Source organism: Phoca vitulina, unplaced genomic scaffold, assembly GCF_004348235.1.
Source record: "Phoca vitulina isolate PV1807 unplaced genomic scaffold, GSC_HSeal_1.0 scaffold6, whole genome shotgun sequence".
Lineage (NCBI taxonomy): Eukaryota > Metazoa > Chordata > Mammalia > Carnivora > Phocidae > Phoca > Phoca vitulina.
Genome location: NW_022589709.1, coordinates 58,505,442 through 58,533,218, shown reverse-complemented (window position 1 = coordinate 58,533,218; position 27,777 = coordinate 58,505,442). Strand labels below are relative to the sequence as shown.

Sequence of the window (27,777 nt, the reverse complement as noted above, 5' to 3'; positions counted from 1 at the left end):
GGCTCAGGTCGTGATCTCAGCGTCCTGGGATCGAGTCCTACGTTGGGCCCCCTGCCCAGTAGGAAGTTTGCTTCTCCCTCTCTCTCTGCCCCTCCCCCGTGCTTGCGTGCGCACTTGCACTCTCTCTCTCTCAAATAAAGTCTTTAAAAAAAATTGTAGTGATGGGGGGTTTTGTATTTTTTCTCAAAGTTCGACAGATAATAAAGAGGTAAATGATGAAGCAATAAAAAGGTAAAACCTCCCTTACAATATGAAGCAGTCATTTTGCTGTGAAAGAACAACTTACAGGGGAGAAGGTATGTGAAAGTAGTTTGATTATGAATTATCAAAATAAATTGCTCTTGGATATTTCACTGACCATGTAGGGAATATACCTATATGCAGTACACGGAGTAACATAATTTTTCGTGAGTCTCTGAAGTCTTAAACAGAACAGTTGATTCATTTTGTCCTTTTCATTCAGGAGCCATTTATTGAATAACTGCTTTGTGCCAGGCTGACTAAGATGGGCCAAGTAAGGATATTAAGAAGGTCATTGTAATACAATGTAATAAAAGGCTTGGTGGGACTAGGCTTCAGGATCAAAGAGGAGGAGCGTACCTTGGGGATATAAATGCAGGTTTCCCAGTGGAGGAAATGCCTGCAATGACTAACTACGTCTCAAAAGAATAATAGGATTTAAACAAAGAAAGGGGAAGAAAATTCTGGTCAGAAGGAATATCATAAACCTAAGCACTCTTTGGTGAAGAAGTCTAGTGTACTCAGTAACTATACACGTGGTTCATTGTGACTAGAACATAACCTTTGAGTGGAAGAGTAGGAAATGAGGCCAGAGAGGTAGATAGCTACCAGGTCGTGGGAATCTTGTATGCCATGCAGAGCAACTTGCTTTGTATTTCAACAATGGTGAATAGATTTTTTTTTTTTTTAAGATTTTATTTATTTATTGGAGAGAGAGAGAGAGCACAAGCAGGGGGAGCGGCAGACAGAGGGAGAAGCAGGCTCCCTCCTGAGCAGGGAGCCCAATGCAGGACTCGATTCCAGGACCCTGAGATCATAACCTGAGCAGAAGGCAGATGCTTAACCAACTGAGCCACCCAGGCGTCCCATAGATTTTTTTTTGATTGCATGTTAACTCTGATAAATTATGAGTGGCTTTTGAAAGATTGTTTTAAGAATTTGGAAGTCATTCAGGCTCAGTGGAAAATTGCTGTGATTAGGATGACTGTAATTTATTGTCCATGCTAGGACACTTTTGATAGTGAAAGGGGCTTTATGATAATTATGTCAGAACAGTGTGTGTAAAATGCAAATGTCCCAGGCAGATTGGGCGTTTGGTCATCATAGTCATAATCAATTATTTGTATATGCCATCAGTTTAAGAGGAAGAAGTGATCCTCTGATATATGTCAACCCTACTATAGTTGATGGTGAACCAGGATAACCTGAACAAACCAAGTATAGGATCAGATTGTTATTTTGGAAAGCTTTTTGGGCTGCATTGTGAAAGATGGACTTAGCAAGGGTGATGGTGCCAGGTGTGAAGGCAGGAGAGACTGGTTGGAGGGCGTTGCCTTACTCAAGGCAATAGAAAATGTTGACTTGAAGCAAGATAATGATAAGAGGGCCAGGGAAGAGCGGGTATATTTAAGGTATAACTTAAAAGGCCACATTAGTAGAGTATATGAAGAATGCATGTGTGTGAGAAGAAAGGAAGTAAAAGCAAAGATGAGCCTCAGAGATGTGGCTGGAGTGACTCACTGGATATTGATAAAGTAATCAAGATGAGGAACCACAACAGAAAGAAATAGGTTTATGGGAAGATACTAAGTTCCAGTTAGGCATGTTAAGTTTGAAGTACCTTTGGTATCTGGGTAGGCACCTAGAGAATAATTCTAGTGGCCATGATTCCCCCCCACACCCCGACTTTGTTCTAGACTGTGGTTTCTGTGCTCTTGGTTTCTCCGTTCTTTTAATTTCGAACCTCCTGGGATTTCTCAAAATTGCTCCTGAAGGCACAATTTCCTTTTCTCCAGGACCATTATAGACCTATTCCTTTGGTGTTTTTAAGATTTTATTTATTTGACAGAGAGACACAGCGAGAGAGGGAACACAAGCAGGGGGAGTAGGAGAGGGAGAAGCAGGCTTTCCGCCAAGCAGGGAGCCCGATGTGGGACTCGATCCCAGGACCCTGAGATCATGACCTGAGTGGAAGGCAGATGCTTAACGACTGAGCCACCCAGGCGCCCTCCTTTTGTTTTTTTATTAAGAAAAATTTTTTAAAGATTTCTGTCACAAGAAGAGATATAGGAGCTCAGCCCATCATCTTAATTACTTTTTTTAGGGAGTGGTTTCATAGCTTTTATTACTTTCTCAAAAGGGATTTTCTGAATTTATTTATTTAATTGTTAGGGATGGATGAATCCTGAGGAATACTAACATACAAACATACATACCTTTATTTATGTATTTATTACTAACATTTAAGTGGCAGGTGGATTAATAGGCTAAGAAAGAGTGGCCATAAAGGTAGAAGAAAAACTATATGATAGTAGATTCAAGTTAAGGATGAGGCAGTTGACTTAAAGGAGGAAGTTCTAAGTTGAGGGGTCAATTCAAATGAAATCTGGAAAATATGCATTATATTTTGGCAAGTTATACTTAACTTGCCAACTTATTTTGACTACAGCTAATGTAGTTTTAGAGGTGTACATCAAAAACCCGATCGATGCGATTTAAGAAATGAATAAATGAGAGAATGGAGCCATACAGTTGTTGATTGAGCTTTTAAGAAGGTTGGATGAGAAAGAAGAGGAGTGGAACATAAACTGGTAGCTAGGGGCAGTGTAAGAAAGAATCCTTTAGTATTAGAGAACATTTTTATAGGTTGTTGCAAGGAGGCTGTGTGGAGAATGAGATAAAGAATATGAGAGGGGGTTGGATAACTGGTGTGTAACTGATAGAATTTAAAACTGTGGTAGAGGGACACCTGGGTGGCTCAGTCGGTTAAGCATCTGCCTTCGGCTCAAGTCATGATTCCAGGGTCCTGGGATCGAGCCCTTTGTCGGGCTCCCTGCTCAGCGTGAAGCCTGCTTCTCTCCCTCTGCATGCCGCTCCCCCTGCTTGTGTGCTCCCTCCCTCTCTCTCTGTCAAATAAATAAATAAAATCTTAAAAAAAAAACAAAAACAAAAAAACCATGGCAGGAACTCTTGCCCTTTTGAAGGCAGCTTGGTCTGATGTTTGTGAGAGGGAGAGCTAATAATGTTTATGTTGAAATTCTTAGAATGTAGCAGTTTCCAAGCAGTTCTTAAATCCTATTTTTTTTAATCTTTTAGAAAATAATACTTCAAGTATAATTTAGGAAACGCGGAAGGGTTTTCAGGCAACATTGATATTCCTGTTGAAGTTGGTTACCACAAACTCATAGTTATACTAATTTGCTAAATTGTGTGATACAGAGTAAGCAAACGGTTGGTATGATTCTGGATTGCAGCTTTGCCACACCCCGTGTAAAAGACAATGCACCAAGGAGGTCTTGGTAATTGGCAAGAAAATGGTTATAATGAGATCCAATGAGGTACAAAGAGAGAAGCAAAGGCAAGAAAGAATGATGGTGATAAAGTTGGAAGTTCAAGGGAGTGTCAGTCTTGGTGAAATTGACTAGCACGTATTGTGGAACACTGGAGAGAGAGCACCACATGGTGTCTTAGTATTCTCTCCTGGTTGTCCTTGTGATTGACCGCTCCTCAGTTTCCTTTTCAGGAATTTTTCTTCTGCCCATCTTTTTTTTTTTTAAAGATTTTATTTATTTGACAGAGAGCGAGAGCAGGAACACAAGCAGGCGGAGTGGGAGAGGGAGAAGCAGGCTTCCCGCCGAGCAGGGAGCCCGATGTGGGACTCGATCCCGGGACCCCGGGATCATGACCTGAGCCGAAGGCAGACGCTTAACGACTGAGCCACCCAGGCGCCCTCTTCTGCCCATCTTTTATATGTTGGTGCCCCATGTAGTACTCTAGGTTCTTCTTTAGTTTCTTTTCCTATACTTTCCTCTATGAAAGATACAATTACTCTCTGTATGCCCATTATTCCTAACAGTTATCCTCAGCTCAGTTCTTTTTCCTGAACTGCACAGTCATTGTCTACTTAACATTGCCACCTAGATGTCTCAAATTCACCTAGGTCAAAGGTGAACATTCCATCCTCTGCTCTAAATCTTTTTCTTTTCCTGGGTTCCCTAGATCAGTAAAAAGTCCTTGCTAGAGACAGAGACTTGGGTATATAATTCTTAACTACTGTTCATCATATAGTGTATCATCTTTTACTTAGACCTGCACTGTCCGGTACAGTAGGCACTACTGTTGTGTGTGTAGTCCAAATTGAGATGTTCTCTAAGTGTGAAATACACACTGGATTTTGTATATGTAGTATAAACAAAGAAAGTAAAATATCACATTAGCAATTTTTATTGTTCACACATCAAAATTATATTTTAAATATACAGGATATGTTAGATTTAATGCATTATCAAAATTTAACTTATTTTTGCTTTTTAAAAACATGCAGCTGCCAATAATTTATAAATTATCTATGGTTCTCATTTTAGTCTCACTTTTGTATTTATGCTGGACGGTGTTGATTTGACTATCGAGATTCCTAACAGGTCTCTGCCTCCATGTTGGCACCACTTCCAGTCTCATATCACCCTGATTTCATTCTGAACCACGATACAAATGATCCATTTATCTGGTTCCAGCACTAATCTATTTAAAACCTTTTCATGACTTCTCCTTTCTCATATTGTATCCTTCAAGACCTTGCTCATCCTCTGTCTTCATCTCTATCCCTTACACCTTCATTTTCATATCCCCAAATGAGTTCTCTCCTGGAACATTCTCTCTCCCCCGTCTTACTTGGTTAATGTCTATTCATTGTGTAGGAAGGCTTTCTCTCAGGAATGCTTTCCTAATCACTCAAGACTGTGATAAGTGGACACCTTCTATGTGTTCTGTTCACTCCCTGTACCCTCTCTAACCTGTAATTAAATCATGTTGTAATGTCTTATTTTGTTATCCCTATCTTTCCTCTCATATATTGTAAACTCTCCCAAATCAGTGACCACTGTATACCTGGTGCCTGTCATAGTACTTTGGCATATAAAGGGCAAATATAAGTAAATATTTGTTGAATGAGTGATTTTAGATTTCAAAGGATGAATATTTATTGGCTATATTGTGGGAATTATGGCAAGGAAGTAGAATGAATATCTGAAATGAAATAGGAATAGAGTGGTGCCTGGCTCTCTCAGTCAGGAGAGCATGAGACTCTTGATCTCAGGGTCGTGAGTTCAAGCCCCATGTTGGGTGTAGAGATTACTAAAAAAAATAAAATTTTAAAAAAGAAATAGGAATAGAGATCACTGGAGTTAGTGTTTTAGGGAATGGAGAGGCTTGGTAAATAATTCTCAGTTTCTTTTTTTGTCTTTGTACTCCATAAATAACAGATGATTAGTTTTCTTATAACATCTTCATTGAAATATGATTCACATACCATACAATTCACCCATTTTAAAGTGTACAATTGAATGCTTTTAATGTATTTATAGAATTGTGCAATTATTACCACAGTTAATTTTAGAACCGTTTCAGGGGCGGTTTGTTTGTTTGTTTGTTTTAAAGATTTTATTTATTTGAGAGAGAGAGCGCAAGTAGGGGCAGTGGCAGAAGGAGAGGGAGAAGCAGACTCCCCGCTGAGCAGGGAGCCTCCTCATCTGCTAAGACATCAGTGGCTTAAGAGAATGACCATGTCATTTACATTTTATATCTGTTGAATTATCTATGACTGTGGAAAGATTTGTCATAAAAGAATCAAGAATAGATGGATACTACCAGAGGTCAGTGGATATTAGGAAAGGAGATAGAATGGCAGAAGCAGAGTTCAGAATGGTAGAGGCACAGTTGAATATCCCTCAAAAGAACAGGTATTTATCGGGTGCCTGGGTGGTTCAGTCGGTTAAGCGTCTGCCTTCAGCTCAGGACATGATCCCATGGTCCTGGGATCAGGGCCCGCATCCGGCTCCCTGCTCAGCGGGGAGCCCGTTTCTCCCTCTCCCTCTGCCTGCCACTCCCCTTGCTTGTGTTCTCTCTGTCTGTCAAGTAAGTAAATAAAATCTTAAAAAAAAAAAGAACAGGTGTTTATACTTGAAGAGATAAGAGTGATTAAGAGTGATGATCTCACAGCATTTGTAAGCTCTAAATCTACCCCCTAATCCTTATGAGCTATGGGAAATAAGCACCCCAGTATATTAAGGGGAGCACTGTTTTGGGGGAAGGAATAGATCTACCATTTCTGTTATCTGAGGAGGTCAAGGAAAGTTTTCAGTGAAGATGTTTTAGATGCAGGGCAGTTTGTTTACCACAAAAAAATTGAGGGACATGGAGGAAATGCTTGAATGGGAGTAAGATTATAGGATGGAATTAGCTAGCTGCAAAGTTTTCACAAAAGTCTAAAGATTTAATTGTGCTAGGGTGGCAGGTGAGGGAGAGATTGGGTAGTTCCCTCCCTGTTTGGAGTTGACCAAGGCTTGGATTGGTAAGATTTTAGGTTAATAGCCTGGCAAAAGTTACTAGTTATATTAAGAATAAATTGAAAACACTTTATAACCAGTTAGGAAAGAAGGCTTAGGAAAAAATGAGGTCCAAAATAACAGGGTTTATAGTTTCACCACTGAGTAACTTATGGTACCATTAATGGAGACAGAAGACAGAAGACAGAAGCAGGTTACAACTTAATATTTGTTTTAAGTACTCTCTTTTCAGCTAGAATTAATCTGCAGATAACTAGACTAAACCTTCTAAACCATTTCTATAAAAGCCTCTTCCCAAAGGGGAACGATAACATAAAGGGAGCACAGTAATGTAAAATGGAAAGGCTTGTTTTATAGCTTTATTAAGTCACTGTGATAAGTAATTATTGGACTATGGATATACTTGATATGTGAGATGTTTTTAAATTGTATTAATAACATAATAAAATAAAATTTAAAAAAATAATCAGTGATAATTGCAATACAGTATGAGTTTTGTTTTATACTAAAAACTAAATGTTTTTTTTAAGATTCTTACAAGGTTTCAAATCAGTGCTTAAAAGTTTTTTATGTATATATAAGCTTGCTTTTGTAATCTACACATTGGTATTTTATAGAAAGAATGGTGAGTACTTATTCAGAAGAATTGCTGGATATGTGTTTGCTTTAGGAATATTGAAAATTAAACATTTATTTTCTTTCCTTAGTCCAAACCCCTGATACCTCTTCAAAAAGAGACTGATTCAGAGACCCAGAAAATGGTGCTTACTAACTACATGTTCCCTCAGCAGCCAAGGACTGAGGATGGTAGGAACTTAAGAATTTCTTTTCTTTTAAAAATTCAAATACTAACAAATCACAGCATAGGTGTGAAGTTAATTTTAAGTCTCATAGACTTTTTTTTATGTTAATCACCATACATTATATCATTAGTTTTTGTTGTAGTGTTCCATGATTCATTGTTTGCATGTAACACCCAGTGCTCCATTCAATACATGCCCTCTTTAATACCCATCACCAGGCTAACCCATCCCCCCGCCCCACCCCCCCCAGAACCCTCAGTTTGTTTCTCAGAGTCCATAGTAGATGCGGTGTATATCTACAATGGAATATTATGCAGCCATCAAAAAAAAAAAAAAAAACAAAACACGAAATCTTGCCATTTGCAACAACGTGGATGGAACTAGAGGGTATTATGTTAAGCGAAATAAGTCAGAGAAAGACATGTGTCATATGATCTCACTGATATGAGGAAGTCTCATAAACTTTTACTAGCTTGAAGGGAATTTGGAGAATTGGTCAATAAATTTCTGACAATGAGAAAATAAGTCAGTATCTCGGGGTTATAGATAGTTGAAGTTAGAGGTACATGTAGACCATATGCTTCCTTAAGTGATCCTTGAAATTAAACAGTCAACTTCATCTGTAATAGGTCTCTCTCTCAGGAATGCATGTCAAGTGTTAATGTAATTATGACTGTTGAACCAGGAAATATTTTGTTCACTTTTGTTGTAGTAGTACTACCCTTGGATCTACATACCAGATAAGGATAATTTGTAGAATTCTGAGTAAAAGGTTATTTCTAAGTTCTTATATTTTGCCTAGAAAGGGGAATATATACACTTTACTATTGGCCACTCATGTTTTTCAACAGTTTTGGTATGAAAGCCTTTTAGACTAAGGAGCAAATTATCTTTAATACATGTTATTATGTGTTCTATGTGTAATGTATATTTTATGTTACATCTAAAAATAAAATTTTTATGTGGATATTTTTCTGAAACCAGTGAAAATTTTTATGGCCCAAAGTTATTTATAAATTAACTTTTTTTTCTTTTTTTTTTTAAGATTTTATTTATTTGACAGAGACACAGCGAGAGAGGGAACACAAGCAGGGGGAGTGGGAGAGGGAGAAGCAGGCTTCCCGCGGAGCAGGGAGCCCGATGTAGGACTCGATCCCAGGACCCTGGGACCATGATCCGAGCCGAAGGCAGACGCTTAACAACTGAGCCACCCAGGCGCTCCTAAATTAATTCTTAATACATAAAAACACTGCAGAAAAAAATCTAACTTAATCATTAATTTTAATTTATAAAATATGCCACAAGCAAGTTAAATAAATTCTTGAGCTTCAGTTTCCTTATCTTGGGATAATGATAATAGTATCTGTTTTGCAGGGTTTTTGTACAGATGAGAAGCACTGAATGTAAAGTGCTTAGCACAATGATAGAATCAAATTGGCTGTTATTATTTTTACATTGTTTTGGCAGGTTTAGCAAACAGCTTTGAAATACTTAAATAGATTAAAAACTAAAATCATTTAATTTCTTTTCCATTATTAGTGATAGAGAACTCATTTATCTGTGCTAATTATTTCTTATTCTTTGCAAGAAGGAATAAAAGACTTGCTTTGATAAGTTATCGTTTCATGGGAATTATTTAATGAGATTTATTTGGGTGAAGCAAAACTATTTAGCTTTTGAATTGAATTAAAAGTTAAGACTTGTGAGAAGTCAGATGTGAATAGCCTCTTTCATTGGGGATCTATAATTAATGCTTAGAGAATAGGTTTGTAAGCATGATCCCTCTTTCATATATCTAAATCGACCCCCAATTTCCATATTAGCAATATAGTTTGGAAATGTATGCATAACAAAATGTAGTATACTTCATTTTAGATAGTGTTGAAGTATTGTTTTATGCAAGTACTCTATATGTGCATTAGAAGTTAAGAAGTTCAGGGGCACCTGGCTGGCTCATTCAGTAGAGCATGTGACTCTTGATCTCAGGGTCATGAATTCAAGCCCCTTATTGGGTGTAGAGATTACCAAGAAAAAAAAAGAAATTAAGAAGTTCAAAATAGATATACCAACTCTGGCTTATGCCCTTATTTGTGCATTGTGGGGAATTATAATGAATGTTTGGATACATCAGTAGGTGTTTTTTTCTTTGTTCACCATAGTCACTGGGACTTATGTCTCAATTTTCCACTTCATCTCTGAAGGTGATTTCTAATAGTATTACAGTCAGCTACATAATATACTCAAATAGTTGTTCTTTTATGTGGGAAGATAGAATGCTAATGCTTAAAATGTTTGTGAGGAAAAAGAATAAATTCTTAGTGTAGAGAAAAGACTTTAATGTCTTGTTGCATGGGTTAGAAATTATTTAAGTAAAGAACCATTTAATAAGTATTATAGGCTTCGAAGACCATACTTTCCTGTTGCAGCTACTTGATGCTGCTTGTTTCATGCAAAAACAGTCACAGACAGTATGTAAACAAATGAGCATAGGTGTGTTCTAATAAAATTTTATTTATGGGCAGAGATTTAGATTTCATGTAATTTTCATGTGTCATGAAATAATTTTTTATGTTTTGGGTTCTTTGCCCCAACATTTAAAAATTTTAAAACCATTCTTAGGTTGTAAGCTATACAGAAACAGGAAGTGGGCCAGATTTAATAGCTTTTTGTCCCTGTCCTAAAGAGTAGAAAAGGCATATTGGGAAAATTCGTTCTTATTCTCATTTTGCTGCTTTTATTTCAGAAAAATAATAAAAACTGGTAATGGGGTGCCTGGGTGGCTCAGTCGTTAAGCGTCTGCCTTCGGCTCAGGTCATGATCCCGGGGTTCTGGGATCGAGCCCCGCATAGGGTTCCCTGCTCCGCGCGAGGCCTGCTTCTCCCTCTCCACTCCCCCTGCTTGTGTTCCCTCTCTGGCTGTGTCTCTCTCTGTCAAATAAATAAATAAAATCTTAAAAAAAAAAAAAAACTTGTATTAAAAAAAATAAAAACTGGTAATTATTAGAAATCCAATACAGATCTCGTTCTGACGGAAGATTCTCAAACAAAATTACCTTTTCCCTTGTGATTGAACCAAAGTCTCCAAAGGACATATTTAATCTTTGATATTTTTATTATATTTATGTGTTGTTAGTGCTGTCTACCTGCTTTTGTTACTGCCATATAGAAACTTAAGAATGTTATTTTCCTTTCATTTTAACTAACACTAAAATAATCGAACATGATTCCAACAATGAATAAAACTAGGCAAAGGCATATATGTATTTTTTATTTGAGTAATGAACTAAACTGTTGTGTTTTGGTTTTTTTTTTTTTTTTAAGATTTTATTTATGTATTTGAGAGAGAGAGTGAGTGAGCACGAGTGGGATGAAGGGCAGAGGGAGAAGCTGAGCAAGGAGCCCAATGTGGGGCTCGATCCCTGGACTCCAGGATCATGACTTGAGCCAAAGGCAGATGTTTAATTGACTGAGCCACCCAGGTGCCTCTGAACTAAACTTAAATACACAATTGTGAGATACCATTGAAGGCCCTTCCAGGAAACAATCAAGATAAATATATTCTGTCATAACACTTTTTGTTTCAGTAAGAGTGATTGACACACTGTGGCTCATGGGCCATATCTGTCCTGCTACCTGTTTTTGTGTGGCCCACAAGCTAAGAATAGTTTTTACAGGTGAATATTTACATCAGTTTGATGATAGTACCAGTTAAGCAAAATGTTACTCCAACAGTAAGAACTTTAGTCTTCTCATTCACTATATAACAAAAAATGGTACTCAATTATTAGTATATTTTAAATTTGTCACTAATCTTTGGAAATTTGGTTTCTCTCCTAATGCCTACTGTAGTATCCTTGATTTTGTCTCTTGGTTCACAAAGCTTAACATATTTATTATCTGGGGCACCTGGGTGGCTCAGTTGGTTGAGTAACTGCCTTCGGCTCAGGTTATGATTCTGGAGTCCCGGGATCGAGTCCCACATCGGGCTCCCTGCTCAGCGGGGAGTCTGCTTCTCCCTCTGGCCCTCCCCCTCTCATGCTCTCTGTCTCCCATTCTCTCTCTCAGATAAATAAATAAAGTCTTTAAAAAAAAAAAAACATTATCTAACCATTTACAGAAAAAGTTTGGTGACTCCTGCTCAGAACTGTTGTAATCATGGGTATACTCATGCCTTGATCTCTCTTACTGTCTTCCTTTTTCATGATTCAGATTCACTTGGCCTCCTGTCATTTCTATCAGTTTAATTTATTCCCTATTTGTTTCTAAAACAGGTCATAGTTCAGGTAAGAAATGGATTTGTGATACAAAGAGTAGAAGTAGCAAAATAAAATCTTGCCCCTTTGAATTTTTGGTATGAGAGATATATTTTAGAGTAGAAGAGTCTTAAAAGGAAAAGTCTGAGATACACTTATAATATGCTGAGTCCTTGGGGTGCCTGATTGGCTCATTCAGAAGAGCATGTGACTCTTGATCTCAGGGTTGTGAGTTTGAGCCCCACCTTGGGTGTAGAGATTACTTAAAATCTTAAAAAAAAAAAAAAAAAGCAGCAGCAGCTCGCCTTCTAAAGGGGGATAATGATGGATAAATTTGAAAGAGAAGGCCTGGTATTTGGGGCCTACATAGAGGAATCAGTGTTGAATGGGAAGTATGCATCCATATAACAATTTGTAGCTGGGGAAAACTGGTTGTTGCAGGGGTTGGGGAGTTAACAGTCTGAGTGTTTTGATTGCATTTCTTTAGTCATTGAAGTCAAAAGAGAAAATTTCCTCTAGAGGTTGGGGGAAGGGCCTTTGAAGACAGTGATTTGTAGTGGGAGAAAAGACCGACTAGAAATAAATAGAAGGATTCCTGGGCAGCACTGAAGATGGAGCAAAGATGAGGGAATACCATAAATTTGTAATGGTTCTAAACAACAAGGTGATGTCACTTTTTTCTGATATAAGTGAGCAGTCCAGAGCAAAGAAGGTAGGTGATTGAAGTAGCACATTACGGGTTTTGTTGGATGGGTATAAACTGAGGAAAAGGGGCAAGAAATGTGAGAGTGGTTAAAATAATATATCATTAAACCTAAGCTGAATAGAAAAGAAAGTAAAACTTAGAGTGGTTTTATAGGAAGAATAAGAAATGAGAGTAAGGAACTCAAAGTGTACTAGCAATAATAATAAGGAAGTGAATGGTTTGAAAGGATGAGTGTAGTGATCAAGGCGGAGGAAAGTTTTACAGAAGCTTACGTTTTGAGCTGTGACCATGGCTATGAATCGCATTGGTGAAGTACAGATGGACATTGAAATTGAGAACATTGAGACCTGTGAAATTGTAGTGTTGTAGAGGGGGGTAATCACACACAGTTATCATTCTAGATATTGGCAGGTTTTAGGTGGAGAGAAGGGCTGTTAGGCAAATGCTAGAGTCTCCAATGAATATGCCAGGGTGATCAGGTCTAGTGGCATCTAAAATGAAGAGAAAGTAGTAGTAAGTACTTGATGCCCTGAATCTCAAAAGATGTGAAATTTATACTAAAGGGTAGAAAGTGTAGGTGATCAGAAGTTGACAAGAATGAGAGGCATGGTAAAAGTTACTTCTCTTGGGGTTCTGAAAAAATTCTGGTGTAAGATTGCTTTGGCATGATGTAAAAACTCTTAACAAGATTTCTCAACTAGGCTGGTGATTGAAATTACTGCTTAAGATGGGAGGGGAATTTTCTGAATCGTGGAAATGGGCTTTGTTGCAAACTGCTTGGCTCTGCTTGCCTTTCCAAGTATACTACAAAAGTCAATAGGGATTCCTAGGAATTTGAACCACTTTCCACAAACAAAAACAAACTTTCTAATTCATTAACTATTAATGCCACAAAGTTATTTTTAAAAAAATTCTTGAGGGCGCCTGGGTGGCTCAGTTGGTTAAGCGACTGCCTTCGGCTCAGGTCATGATCTCAGGGTCCTGGGATCGAGCCCCGCATTGGGCTCCCTGCTCAGCGGGAAGCCTGCTTCTCCCTCTCCCACTCCCCCTGCTGGTGTTCCCTCTCTTGCTGTCTCTCTGTCTGTCAAATAAATAAATAAAATCTTTAAAAAAAAAAAAAAAAATTCTTGAGCCACATATTGAAAACAAGGAAAAGCTGAAGACAAAAACTCAATTCTCCATTCATATTTGGTTTTGTGACATTTTTCGTTTGGATATGATATTAAAGAAGGGTAAGAAGCCCACAATAAGGACTAAAAATTAATGATAATTATGCTACTTTTGCCTGAGTATTCAAATTGACCACATACAGGTATTCCAGGAATTTCATTTTTTCTATTAACTAATTTTGGGTGCTTTTACTCCCTTTTGTTTTGAGCGGGTGTAGTCAGTTTCTTTTAGAGGGCAGAAAACAGTTGTGACTTTATCTTGTATTGCACGAACTTCAGTATGGTGATACATAATAGTCAAATGGATTAATTTTTAAGCCTTAGATTTTTTTACTTGCCTAATAAGCGAAAAAATGTATAGTTGTTGAATCTTTACCTTCAATATTATATTGCATAGTAGGATATGTAGTGTTGCATTTATATTAGATTTTCAGTTTTCCTTACATTTTGATACAGAAAATATCTTGCAAGCACTTTATTTATTTAGTAAAGTTATATACAAAGTATAATGTATAATGCAAAGATGTAATTACAAGGCATTGGAGTAACCTTTTTTAACCAAATAACTCACTTTGTCTTTATCTCCTCATTCCCCATACATAATGAACAATATTGGAATTGGGGAGATTATTCTGAATGAAAAAACTTGGATGAAATAATTTATATATTACCATGTTGTATATGTGCTGCTGAAGGTAGCACTATTACCGTGCTGCTTTTTGTGGGGAACTGCACAAAATCACAGACCTCTTAGAGTTGCAATTGTTAGATTCTTTTCAGGAACCCCTCTGGTAACAAGACAAATTAGCTTTCGGGAAGAAAAGATATGTGATTAATATTGTAAAGAAATATTAGAATTACAGCCTAGTTGTTAATGTAGCATTTAATGCTGCTGGCATTGACTTATCTTAATGTTTATAACTCAAAATTATGAGAAAGTAATGGTTTTTCATAATTACAGTAAAATATAATAGATTTTTTTGTTTTTTTTTTTGTTTTTCTCTAGTTATGTTCATATCAGATAATGAAAGTTTTAATCCTTCACTGTGGGAGGAACAGAGGAAACAGCGGGCTCAAGTAGCATTTGATTGTGATGAAGACAAAGATGAAAGGGAGGCACCTCCCAGGGTGAGTCCTGTTCTTCCTTCAGGTTTGAAACAGGTCCACTGATACTTATTTGGTGCTATTCTTACTGTGCCATTTTGGGAGATACAGAGAAATATTGGTTTCATTCCTTGCCCTCAAGGCACTTGAAGGGTTTTATTGATCCTATACATATGTCATGTGAAAGAATTTGAGAACAGTTTAAAACTATGTGATTATAAGCCAAATTTCATAATATAAAAATAAGAGAAAAACACATGATTGTTTTTCCTCTTCCCTTTCTTTAATGACTTATTATTTAGATTCTAGGGATCAAGAACTCTTGTCATGAACATGTTATGAATCTGTGTTGCAGTGACAGAAGTAGTAATAATTCATTTCCAAATTACTCGTGGATGTAATTATTTTTCCCTTATATAAACTATATATAAACCTTATATAAAACTCTGGGTTTCAGAAATCCCAGAAAATGACAATTAGACTGACTTTGGAAGTATTTGGTTCCTGGCATATAAGACAGGATATAAATGTAGGAATTTTATATGTGTCTGGGTAAATATCTAGCTGGAAAACAACTGTTTGGAAGCCAAGTGATAGTGTTGGCAATATCCATACCGTAAATCTTAAAATGGAATACATACAAGTCTGCTAAAAAAAAAGCATTCAAAACATTAGTTAAATCTGTGACTGTGAAGTCTTTCACTGTTGATAAAACCATACTTTTCTTGTGTCTAAAATGCTTTCAGTGGCCTATCATCTGTGTTTAAAGTTACCCCCAGGAGCCAGATAACCGATGTAATTAAGATGGATTATAGATTAAATTTTGAGGTTGATGTTAGCAATACTTATCCGTATTTCAAATTTTACTTATTTTATTTCTCTAGGAGGGAAATTTAAAGAGATATCCAACACCATACCCAGATGAGCTTAAGAATATGGTCAAAACTGTTCAAACCATTGTACATAGATTAAAAGATGAAGAGACTTGTGAAGATTCTGGAAAAGATCTGAAACCACATGAAGATCAGCAAGTTGTAAATAATGATGTAGGTGTGAAGGTTAGAAAACTCAATTTAAAAGAATTGACCAAAACTTATTTCAAGCTTTTTAAAACTTTAAAATAATAATTGATATAACGGTCCTTTTTGTATACATGATAATGTCTTTCCAAATTTAGGGTGTTGTTCTCAGCCACCTGAAGTAAAAGCTGGAATAATCAGCAAACTCTAATTGCTATTATTACACTTCAGTATGGTTACAGACTTTCCATGTTGGCAGGATAGCATCAGCATAGGTTTTAAAAAATCTTGCCTGAACCAAGAATAAGATAAGGAATGTCAGAAAATTCATTGTTACGGAAATACTTTTTTTCTCATGATAACATTGGTCCATTCTACCCAATTCTAATTTTAAATGTAATTGCTATGACAGACTATTTCCTTAGGATATTTCAGAAATAGACTATTTCCTTGGGATATTTCAGATCCTTAAAGTGTGTGTTCCTTTAATGGACTTTTTTTTCTCCCTACTATATTACAGAAACAGAAGTTTTCTCATGTCACTAGAGTTACTATACATTCCACAATCAGCAGAAAACAGTTTGAGCATGCTGAGCTAAGTGACTGACTCATGAATGCCAGGTTTGCAGCTTAAGAGGTGAAATGTAGCCTCAGCTGAATTATAAAGCTTAATGTGGTTCATGAACCTTTGGGGGCATCCTCCCCAAATGAGCATATATGGCCTAAATATATATATAATATATATATTTTATATATGGGGGCCTCCTGCTCCCCAAATGAGCATATATGGCCTAATATATATTTCTACACCCAATGTGGGGCTTGAACTCATGATCCTGAGATCAAGAGTCACATACTCTTCCTACTGAGCCAACCAGGCACCCCTACTTTTCAATTCTAATCTGAACTATAGTACAAAAATAGATACAGAGCTTTAAGGAATATGAATTTTCTTTTCTTTTACATAGACTTCAGAAAGTACCACTCCAATAAGAATCAAAGCTGATGAAAGAGAAAAGTATATGATAGGAAACTCTTCACAGAAGACCAGTGAAGAAGCTGAGATTAGTCCTGGGAGTCTACCAGTGACTACAAATATGAAAGCCTCTGAGAACTTGAAGCATATTGTTAATCACGACGATGTTTTTGAGGTACTGCTTTGTGATTATTCTCTGGAACAGTTCTAACAACTTTTAAGAATTTAGTATTTCATTTTTGCTAACTAAAGATGAAAAACTGATATCAAAAGCAGAAAGTACGCTAACTCATTTGAGAAATTTCAGGGTATTTGCTATAGTATCACTCATTTATCACTTTGAACTTATACCTGTATTGCACTCAAATATTTACCGTGTAAATTAGATTGTGGTGGTTCTATTCTGATTCTTTAAAATACATCATCTCAATTGTTTAACGATGGAAAGGTTGCCATAGGTATATTTAAATTATTTCACTTACTTAAGCATTTATCATTGATTGTGAAGTGTTTTTTTTTCTTGAATGTCTGACACTTTTTTTTTTTTCAATTTCACTATAGTTAGCATACAGTGTTATATTAGTTTCAGGTGTACAACATAGGGATTCAGCAATTCTATACATTACTCAGTACTCATCAAGAGCACTCTTAATCCCATCACCTATTTTACCCATCCTCCCACTCTCCTCCCACCGTCCTCCCCTCTGGTAACCATCAGTTTGTTCTCTATCGTTGAAAGTCTGATTCTTAGTTTGTCTCTTTCTTTGTTCATTTGTTTTGTTTCTTGAATTCCACATATGAGTGAAATCATATGGTATTTGTCTTTTTCTGACTGACTCTTCACTTAGCATTATACTCTCTAGAGCCATCCATGTTGTTGCAAATGGCAAGAAACCTCGTGGCTTGTGAATGTACTTTAAGTGGATCACATCATTCAATACACTTTGTATATACATTGGACCTAATATAACATAGTCTGTGAAAAGGTTATTAGGTTTGTCTCAGTGAACTTAATACCTAATACTTTATTTTGTATGATTTCTTTGTGTAAGGCACTGTGTTTGGAGCTATGGTGGCAGAATAGATATATGGGTATGTAGATATAATCAAGGTTAGACAATGCTGAGTATATAAGAAAAGTACTAAGTGATAAAAATATTAAGTGCTACATAAATTTAGAAAAGAGATACTTTCTGACTAGAACAACCAAGGATGCTTTAGGGTGAAGGAGCTATTTAACTTGTACATAGGAATATTTCATTTAGCAGAAATATGAAAAATAGGAGAACTAAATAAAATATGGAAGGAATAATGATAGCAAAAGAGTGGTGCTTGAGAAATGTAGAAAAGAGCATGTTCCATCTCCCTGAGTGTATCAGGGGTGGTAGAATGAAACAGAATTAATAGAGTAGTTTGGCTCCTGATGGTGACGCTTCCAGAAAGCAATGCTAAAAAGTTTGGATTTAGTGTTCTGTAGTCTTTAAGGAGCCACTGAAGGCCTTTTAGCAGAGCAGTACTTGTGATAGAGCTATGTATTGGGGTTATCTGGCAACAGCTACTGACTTTTCCCGAATTTGAGGGCTTTTTGAATAATAATACTAGAAAATGTGGACTGGAAGTTTGTTTTAAGAATATAAGAGATTTAGTATGTAAATATCCCTGACTATAAGGAGTGGAGAAGAGGAAATAGTCACATAACTGTGCTTGAATAGGATGGTGATGCCATTAACTGAACTTGGGCGTTAAGAGAACAAGCAGCCTCTGAAGGACTAGTTTGTTGTTGAATATGTGGAATTTGAACACTTAACAGGACCATCCGTTAGACATAAGACATATTCAGTAGGTCATTGGAAATGTGTATCTTTAGCTCAGAAGAGAAATGAAAGCTAGATTAGAAATTGAAGAATTATCTACATTAAACTTGAAGAAAATGCAATCCAAAGGGAAACAGTGAGGAAGGACAAAATAAGAGCTAGCTGCAGGAACATTAGTTGACTTGAGCACAGGAGACAGAAAGGTGGGAGGAAATGTAGGAGCCCGTAGCTCCCCGATGCCAGGTGTAGTATAGGAGGAAGTCTGCTCAGCACTTGAAAGTACTGCACGTATCACAATTAGGACAGAACATTTGCCCTTCCTTTTCCTGTTCTCTCATTCTTTGCGCATACATTCTGTCATTAGGTCCTGTTCATTCCAAAATTTCTGTCAGATTCTTTTTTTCTTTATCAGCCATCACTGCCATTGCCTAAGGATAAATGTTTTTTTTTCTTTAGGACTGTTAGGATAGCCAGATCCCCTTTCTGCTGGTCTTTTTCTCTTCCCGTACATTCTTAATATCAGAGTTACCATTTTGAGAGATAATCTGATGTGAGTTCCTGGCTTGGCAACTTCCAATAGTGACCAACACATACTCGAGTCCATACTCAGAGCATAACCTTTCCCTCTTCAATCCAGTCTAACTTTTCTGTCTCCTGCCAGTTCTCTGAGCTCCAGCTCCATGGAGTTGACATGCTCTGCATACTTTCTCTTATTTCCATATCATCTGTGCAGAATGTCATTCCTCTCTTACCTCACCCCTCACTTCTCTTCCTTCCCTCCTTACTTTCTCTTCCTATCCTAATTAGAAGTGTCTTTCCATTATAGTACAGTCCTGAACAGGGTTTGGCTAACTGTGGCCCGTATCTGGCCCACTGCCTGTCATTATATGACTTGCAAGCTAAGAACAGCTTTTACATTATTAAATATTGAATACAAATCAAAGGAAGAAGACTATTTCATGACATGCGAACAATTAGATGAAATTCAATTTTCCTGGCACACAGCCACAGGCGTTTTTTCACATGTTGTCTGTGGCTACTTGTGTGCCACAATGGCCGAGTTGGGTAGTTGAAACAGACTGAAGGCCCTTCGTACTGAAATAGTTTTCTGACCCTGGTCCATATCTGTATTATGTCACTTAGGAGTTACTGGAAGTCAGTAGTTCTAACAGAACAATGTTTAAGACTTTTTATTTATTTTCATTATATTATTTACTTATTTTCATCATTAGGAATAATAATTTAACCTGCAAAAGCTCTGTTTTTTATATACAATATTTGCAGTGTTTAAAATAGTTCTATAAATAGTTGTTTGCTACCAGGTCCTTTTGTTCACTACCCCCTTTCACTTAATAGCACTCAATGGCAGATAATCTGGGACTTTTGTCAAATATTAGAGAAAAATTCATGAAGAATAATAAAAAATTCTGTCTTCAAATTGGTCAAAAATTGCCATTAACTCATTTTAATGGAAGAACACCTCAGTCCTGACTCCTTGCAACTTGATAATCTTGGAGGGAATAAATATGAGAATTAGGAAGAGATTTTTGGTTGGAACACCTCTAAACTAAGTTTTTCAAAGACAGAGATTGTGTTTTATTCATTTTTGTTTCTCTAGCACTTGGCATAGTACCAGGCACATATTAATCATTAATACACTTGAATTAAGGCCCACCATGGAATATTATCCCATAGCCACTTTGACATATTGTTAATAATTGCCATAGTTTTATTGCCATATCTTGAAAAACTTAAATCATATACTAGTTTTAGTTACTATTACCGTAAAAAGGTTTTACATCCATGTTCTAAATATTCTTTCTCTTTGAAGTTCTTATGACTTAATATCTATTCATTTAAAGAAACCAAAATTTATTTAAATACTTTCTTTTTTCTTTAAATTAGGAATCTGAAGAACTTTCTTCTGATGAAGAGATGAAAATGGCAGAGATGCGACCACCATTAATTGAAAGCTCCATTAACCAGCCAAAAGTGGTAGCTCTTAGTAATAACAAAAAAGGTTAGATGTTGAAAGCACTAGGAATAGAAATGGGCTGAATTTATCAAATTCATAAATTTTTTTGAAATAAATTTCATTAAACGTGATTATGTTATTTAAAACACTCTTTCGAAACAATTTTTAAAATATGCCTTTCTAAAAGGTCTATTCCTTAACCCTCTTGTTTTTAAAGAAGAATCTTATTATGTATTTTCTCTTCCCTCATGCAAGGTTATGTATAAGGGCGTGGGCTTCATAGGCAGACAAGCCTGCATTGTGATTCTGTGTCTGCTGCTTATTTGCTGGGTAATCCTTAAGCTACTTAATGTTATGCATATGAATTGAACCTAACTTGACATACATTGAGGCTAATGAAGGAATTTGTGAGTATCAAATGTGCGAGATTATTCAATGTACTCAGATCTAGCTTGTTGTTATTTTGTCTGTCCTGGAACTCTTTTTAAACCATCCTCACACCCCAGCCATTTTTTTTTCATGTAATAGAATCTCAGACTCTTCTTAGAAATGAAAGGGAACTTGAAGGATATCTATCCCTTCCTTTCATCCTTCCCTCACTCCTCCCCCCTAGTGCTTGAACGTGTCTATATTATCTCTACCAAATATCCATCCAGTCTTTGCCTTTATGGCATTAATGAAACTTATGTCAAGGTGGCTCTTAGATAGTTTGGATTTCATAATAATAGTGGTAGTGATATTTGTTTGTGTACTTACTAGTTGCTGCTTACCATGCTAAATATTTTACATGTTACTATCTGTCACAAGGAGGTGGAAGAAGAGGAGGAATAATATCTAGGAAAGAACTTACCTACCCAACTTTCTTAACAATATTTTAAAAATTAAGACTCCAGCACCCAAATACCTTAAAGTTGAATATAGAAAGCCCCATGTACTATATTATTGTCAACAATCCAGACTACTTGAACTGTGCTTCTAAGATATTTGGAACAGAAAAAATATCTTTAATGCATATAATCTCCTATGACTGTGTCTATATATATACTGTTTCTATGATTTGGGTAGAATTGCATTAAATACAGTCTTCAGGGTTGTAAAGATACTAAGTTATTATCTTTTTTCATTTTGTTTTTAAGTAAGCTCTTTGCCCAGCTTGGGGCTTGAACTCATGATCCTGAGATCAAGAGTTACATGCCCCACCGACTGAGCTAGCCAGGTGCCCCAAGTTGTTATTGTTTTATCATTACTTTTTAAAAAAATAATACTTTTTAATAGTACCACCTATAATGGAGTATGAATATTGTCTATTTCTGTTTATATAAAAAACAAAAGCCATCTCCTATATTGATCTTTTTTTTTTTTTTTAAGATTTTATTTATTTATTTGACAGAGAGAGACACAGCGAGAGAAGAAACACAAGCAGGGGGAGTGGGAGAGGGAGAAGCAGGCTTCCCGCGGAGCAGGGAGCCTGATGCGGGGCTGGATCCCAGGACCCTGGGATCAAGACCTGAGCCTAAGACAGACGCTTAACGACTGAGCCACCCAGGCGCCCCTATTGATCATTTTTCATATACAATTCTTTGAAATGGTTTAAAAATAGCAACAGAGAGCTCACCTTCTGAAACTTCTTGATTTGTTTTTTTTTTAATTGACAGTATTGCTCATTTTTATTTTCAGAATAGATGAAAACAACTCCATACTTGTATGAAATAATTTCTTCCCCAGATAAATGTACAAATCTAGGCTGTGAACTGTACTGTTTATTCTTTATTATTGTGGCTTTTTAAAGTCATGAATGAGGGGGCACCTGGCTGGCCCAATTGTTAGAGCATGCGACTCTTGATCTTTTTGTTGTGAGTTCAAGCCCTACGTTGGGTGTAGAGCCTACTGAAAAAAATATTGTGAATGAGTGGAAGAGCCATATTCACTAAAACTAATTGATGGCCTTAGAAAAACACTGTATAATATAATCTTGTCAGTAGTTAAAACTAAACCAAATTCTGGATAATCTTAACATAGATCATATTTGTCAAAAAACTTAAAGGTATCACAAGTTTTAAATTATTTAATCTTTGTGTGTATTAGGACTGCATTTTCAGAAGTGCCTTTGTTTATCTTCTAATCCATAGAATTCTTTATATATTGAACCTGGACAACATAAATGTCATTTGTCATCACTGCAAAGTATTAAACGCAAATCTTTAGTGACTTTATCAACAGCTTAAGTTTTTTTTGTTTCAGATGATACAAAGGATACAGATTCTTTATCAGATGAAGTTACACACAATAGCAATCAGAATAACAGCAACTGTTCTTCTCCATCTCGGATGTCTGATTCAGTTTCTCTTAATACGGATAGTAGTCAAGATACCTCACTCTGCTCTCCAATGAAACAAACTCATATTGGTATTAATTCCAAAATCAGGTTTGTGAACATCTTAACAGAATAATTTATTTGTACAATAGAGATAATAAGGCAAATAAATATGTATGACTAAAACAAAGCAGATTTCACAAATTAATATAGAAGTAGTTCAGGTAGTAATGTGATTTCTTCCCCATTTTATTACTACTTATTTAGATTTGCTACATTTGCATTTATATTAGTTTTTTTAAGTGGGGAAGAAAAGGAGCATCTGGGTGGCTCAATTGGAAGAACATGTGACTCTTGATTTCAAGGTCATGGGTTTGAGCCTCACGTGGGGTTAGAGATTACTAAAAAAAAAAAATCACTAAAAAACTAGAAAACTAAAAAAAATTAGGAAAGAAAGGATTTAAAATATTCTAATTCTCTTCATTAAAAAGTTGGACATTGTAACAGTATTTTTAGATATTACAACATAAACAGCTTGTTTGGAGTAATTCAAGTTGAAATGGGTGTTTTTTAGATACTCATGATTGGAGGCTGCCATTAAAGGGCATTCAGTACTTTTAACTACTTCTGTATCTTTGAATTAGACTTAAATTTGTAGGTCAGACTCTCTAAACAAGACTTAATTCCTACAGGCTAAAATTAGCTGAAGTTTAAAATAACTTAAAACAACTGTTATTTGGGCTTTCAAAATACTTGGCTATCAAAATAAGATGTGTTGTTTTACCTTCATGTTATTGTATCAGCTAGGTGCTTATTAGATTTGGGTTACTACTGAACCCAAAGCTTACTGTACAGATATTGTTGACTACTTTTTAGAGTAAAATGGTTCTTAAATTCCAGGCACAGTTAAGTCAAATTTTGTTTGTATTGATTTATATTGTTGTAAAAGGAAGATGAATTTTATGTCGCAAAATGAGTTTAGCTATTATGTACTTGTAATTATGATTAATTATTTATATCTGTTCTTTGAAATTGAGGCTAAGACCTAGTGTGGTAATATAATAATTTTTATAACCTCTTAGATGTTAAGATAATGATTAATTTCTTGAATAATAAAATGTTACCGATATTTTGTTGAGGAGTTTAGTATTTTATAAATCATGTTTTTTGTGTAATGAAATAAAGGCTATCAAAGGGATATTCCACACCTTTGTTGTATTTCTTTTTTTTTTAAAGATTTTATTTATTTATTTGGCAAAGATAGAGAACACAAGTAGGCAGAGCAGTAGGCAGAGGGAGAGGGAGAAGCAGACTCCCCGCTGAGCAGGGAGCCCGATGCGGGACTTGATCCCAGGACCCTGGGATCATGACCTGAGCCGAAGACAGCCGCTTAACCGACTGAGCCACCCAGGTGCCCCCCTTTGTTGTATTTCTAATAATGAATGTAGTCTGTTACCTAATGGGAAGATCAATACTAAGGAATATTTGTTAAACATACTTGAATATTTTACAAGAGGGTGCAAATATGTTTTCATATTTGTGTGAAATATAAGTAGGTTTATTTATTTCCACCAAGCAGAAGTAAAATGTTTTCTGTAATTTTGAAATAGCACATTTATAAATATTTGCCAAATACAATGGAATAACTTAGAAGAGTGATTAAATTTAGTTTTGCTTTTGATCTTCAGATTTTTTTCAGTGCTGCATTGTTTATTTTATTTTTTAAATCACCATACAATAAAATTGACTTTTTGTTGAGTTCTAGTTTTTTTTTTAGTATACCTACTTTCTTTACATTTTTTGTAGACCTTTGAGTAATTGTTTAATTCTTAGCTTTTTACAATTTCTTTACTTATATATTTGAATCTAATAATAACTACTTAGTTAAAATGACTGACTTTAAATAATGTAAGGTTTCAGAATTATTTGTAAAAATGTTCTGTGCTCTTTGCTCAACTATTTAAGTTACTGGCTTTCCATGTGTCTGTCCATCTTTCAATCATTTCATCTTTTAGCACATTCATGAAAAGGTGCTTAAAAAAGTCCATTTTTCTTCACTATTTACCTCTGTTAAACTATATTCTGACAAAGTGATTGGTGATATTGATGAAAATTAACCTTGATTATCTATGAATTTTAATTAATGTTTTACCTGTCTTCATTTAATATAAATATATTATTTATTACAGTAATATTTTAATATTACTCCTTGCTAATAAATGACTTTCCTCTTTGACTCACATCAGCTCTTTTAACTTTGTGTACCTACACATTAACCAGTTAGTTATTAATGTTTCTTATTACTAAGAAACTGAACTTTATGATGTTTATGATAAAATTATCTTTGTTTTAGGCAAGAAGATGAAAATTTTAACAGTCTTTTACAAAATGGAGATATTTTAAATCATTCAATGGAAGAAAAATTCCAGGTTCATGATAAAAAAGATTTTAACTTACCTGAATATGATTTGAATATTGAAGAGCAATTGGTTCTTATTGAGAAAGGTGTTGACTCAACAGCCACATCTGATGAATCTCACAAATTAGACCATATCAATATGAATCTTAATAAACTTGTAACTAATGATACATTTCAACCAGAGATAGTGGAAAGATCAAAGACACAGGATATAGTGCTTGGAACGGACTTTTTAAGCATTAATGCTAAAGGAGAAGCTGAGCCCTTGGAAAATGGAAATAAGTATCCTAATCTAGAATGTGTAAATAAGGTAAATGGACATTCTGAGGAAACTCCACAGTCTCCTAGGAGGACTGAACCACATGACACTGATTCTTCTGTTGATATGGGTATTTCCAAAAGCACTGAAGATCTCTCTCCTCAGAGAAGTGGGCCAATTGGATCTGTTGTGAAATCTCATAGTATAACTAATATGGAGACTGGAGGGTTAAAAATCTATGACATTCTTAGTGATAATGGACCACAGCAGCCAAGTGCAACAATTAAAGTAACATCTACTGTTGATGGAAAAAATATTGTCAGAAGCAAGTCTGCTACACTTTTGTATGATCAACCATTGCAAGTATTTACTGGTTCTTCTTCATCTTCTGATTTAATATCAGGTACAAAGGCAGTTTTCAAGTTTGATTCAAATCATAATCCTGAAGAGCCAAATATAATAAGAGGCCCTACAGTAAGTGGCCCCCAATCTACGCCTCAGATATATGGTCCTCCACAATATAACATCCAGTACAGTAGCAGTGCTGCCGTCAAGGACACTCTGTGGCATGCCAAACAGAATCCCCAAATAGATCATGTCAGTTTTCCTCCTCAGCGGCTTCCTAGATCCGAGAGCACAGAAAGTCACAGTTATGCGAAACATTCTGCCAATATGAATTTCTCTAACCATAACAATGTTCGAGCTAATACTGGATACCATTTACATCAGAGACCTGGCCCAGGAAGACATGGGGAAATGTGGGCCATCTCACCAAATGACCGACTCATTCCTGGAGCAACTCGAACTACGATTCAGCGACAAAGTAGTGTGTCCTCTACAGCTTCAGTAAATCTTGGTGAATCAGGTCCCACGAGGCGGGCCCAGATTCCTGAAGGAGATTATTTATCCTACAGAGAGTTACATTCAGTGGGAAGAACTCCATTGATGTCAGGATCACAGAGACCTCTTTCTGCACGAACATACAGCATTGATGGTCCAAATGCATCAAGGCCTCAGAGTGCTCGACCCTCCATTAGTGAAATACCAGAGAGAACTATGTCTGTTAGTGATTTTAATTATTCACGGACTAGTCCTTCAAAGAGACCAAATGCAAGGGTTGGTTCTGAGCATTCTTTATTAGATCCTCCAGGAAAAAGTAAAGTTCCTCATGATTGGCGAGAACAAGTACTACGACACATTGAGGCCAAAAAGTTAGAAAAGGTAATTAAATATGAATTTTTCATTTTCCTGTCTGTGAATTTATTTTTCTTAAAAATATTTGGTATTCTTTGTTTCTTAAACAAGGTGAAACAAGATACTCTGAATTACTGAATATATACTTAAATTTGAGGAGTTTTTTCTTGGTACTTAACAACAGAGTTCAAGTTTAGACTTAGCCAAACTCAAAACAACTGAGATTGTAGGATATGCTTCTTTTCTGTCTCTTACTCCCCAGTGTTTTCTAATGAGCTGAAGTTCGTTTCATATGTTTATGTGTATATCTTTTTTTAGATTGTGCCGTACATACTGTAAATAATACATGCATAAACATGTGTACCTCTGTTTAGCATTTTCTGACCTCCTGCTCTCATCTAATAATTAATTGGTTATGTAAGTATGTGTACAAAAATAGCAGTTTTACTATATAATTAGCAGAATAACAAGAAATATATCATCAATGTAAATATTTTATCTAAGATTTTTTTCCCAGTCAATGTTATAAGACTAACACTGTCACTGACACAGATGGCTTCTGGCATGGCATTTACTCTTGACCTTTCTGAACTGCATTTCTGACCTACCTGAACTCAGGTGTTTGTGGCTCTAATGAAGTTTGGAAATCATTGGTAAAACAACTTAAGATCACGTTCAGTTTATAACTTAATGTGTAAAGGTCAGTTTTTTGAAAGGAGTTAAAATTTTTAAAAATTATCATGTACAACTGATAAATTAGTGTCTCGGTTCTGTGGCTCAAGTGTGTAAAGCACGTTCTTTTAAGATTTAGCTTCCTGTCTCTCAGTGGGTTTTACCCAAGAATTTTCTTATCTTTGTTCATTAAATATATATTTTTAAAAACAGCTAAATGTATACAACCTCAATTAGTCATTTAAAATACTTCCTTAGGTCCGATTTTTCAAAAATGAATGCCTAAAATATGATTGGTACCATATATCAATTCACATTGAACCTCTGCCTATAATTGTTAGCTCTTTTGAATACTATCACCTTTAAATAGCTGAGCATCTAATGGCCTTAGGCAACCTCATTCTCATCCATTTTGTCTCAGCTGTAGCTATACGTATTGTTGAGGCTCTTTGAGCTTGTGTGCTTTTTCTAAGGAACTTGGAAATTTCTTAAGCAGAGGAGTACCATAGCTGTTTTA

General features: G+C 35.9%; 1 protein-coding gene across 8 annotated transcripts in view; it reads left to right on the top strand.

Annotated features, from left to right (window-relative positions):
* The window catches only part of ERBIN (erbb2 interacting protein), a 124,787-nt gene that overhangs the window by 83,275 nt on the left and 13,735 nt on the right, over positions 1-27,777 (top strand). For 6 of the 8 annotated variants that reach the window (XM_032404315.1, XM_032404317.1, XM_032404313.1 and 3 more), the window contains 7 exons: positions 7,292-7,391; positions 14,521-14,642; positions 15,503-15,676; positions 16,606-16,788; positions 20,333-20,447; positions 22,644-22,827; positions 25,070-26,615. In XM_032404315.1, coding sequence (XP_032260206.1) covers positions 7,292-7,391; positions 14,521-14,642; positions 15,503-15,676; positions 16,606-16,788; positions 20,333-20,447; positions 22,644-22,827; positions 25,070-26,615 — 2,424 coding nt within the window. The remainder of the gene's footprint in view (positions 1-7,291; positions 7,392-14,520; positions 14,643-15,502; positions 15,677-16,605; positions 16,789-20,332; positions 20,448-22,643; positions 22,828-25,069; positions 26,616-27,777) is intronic. The other 2 variants (XM_032404316.1, XM_032404320.1) reach the window with 1 other exon arrangement.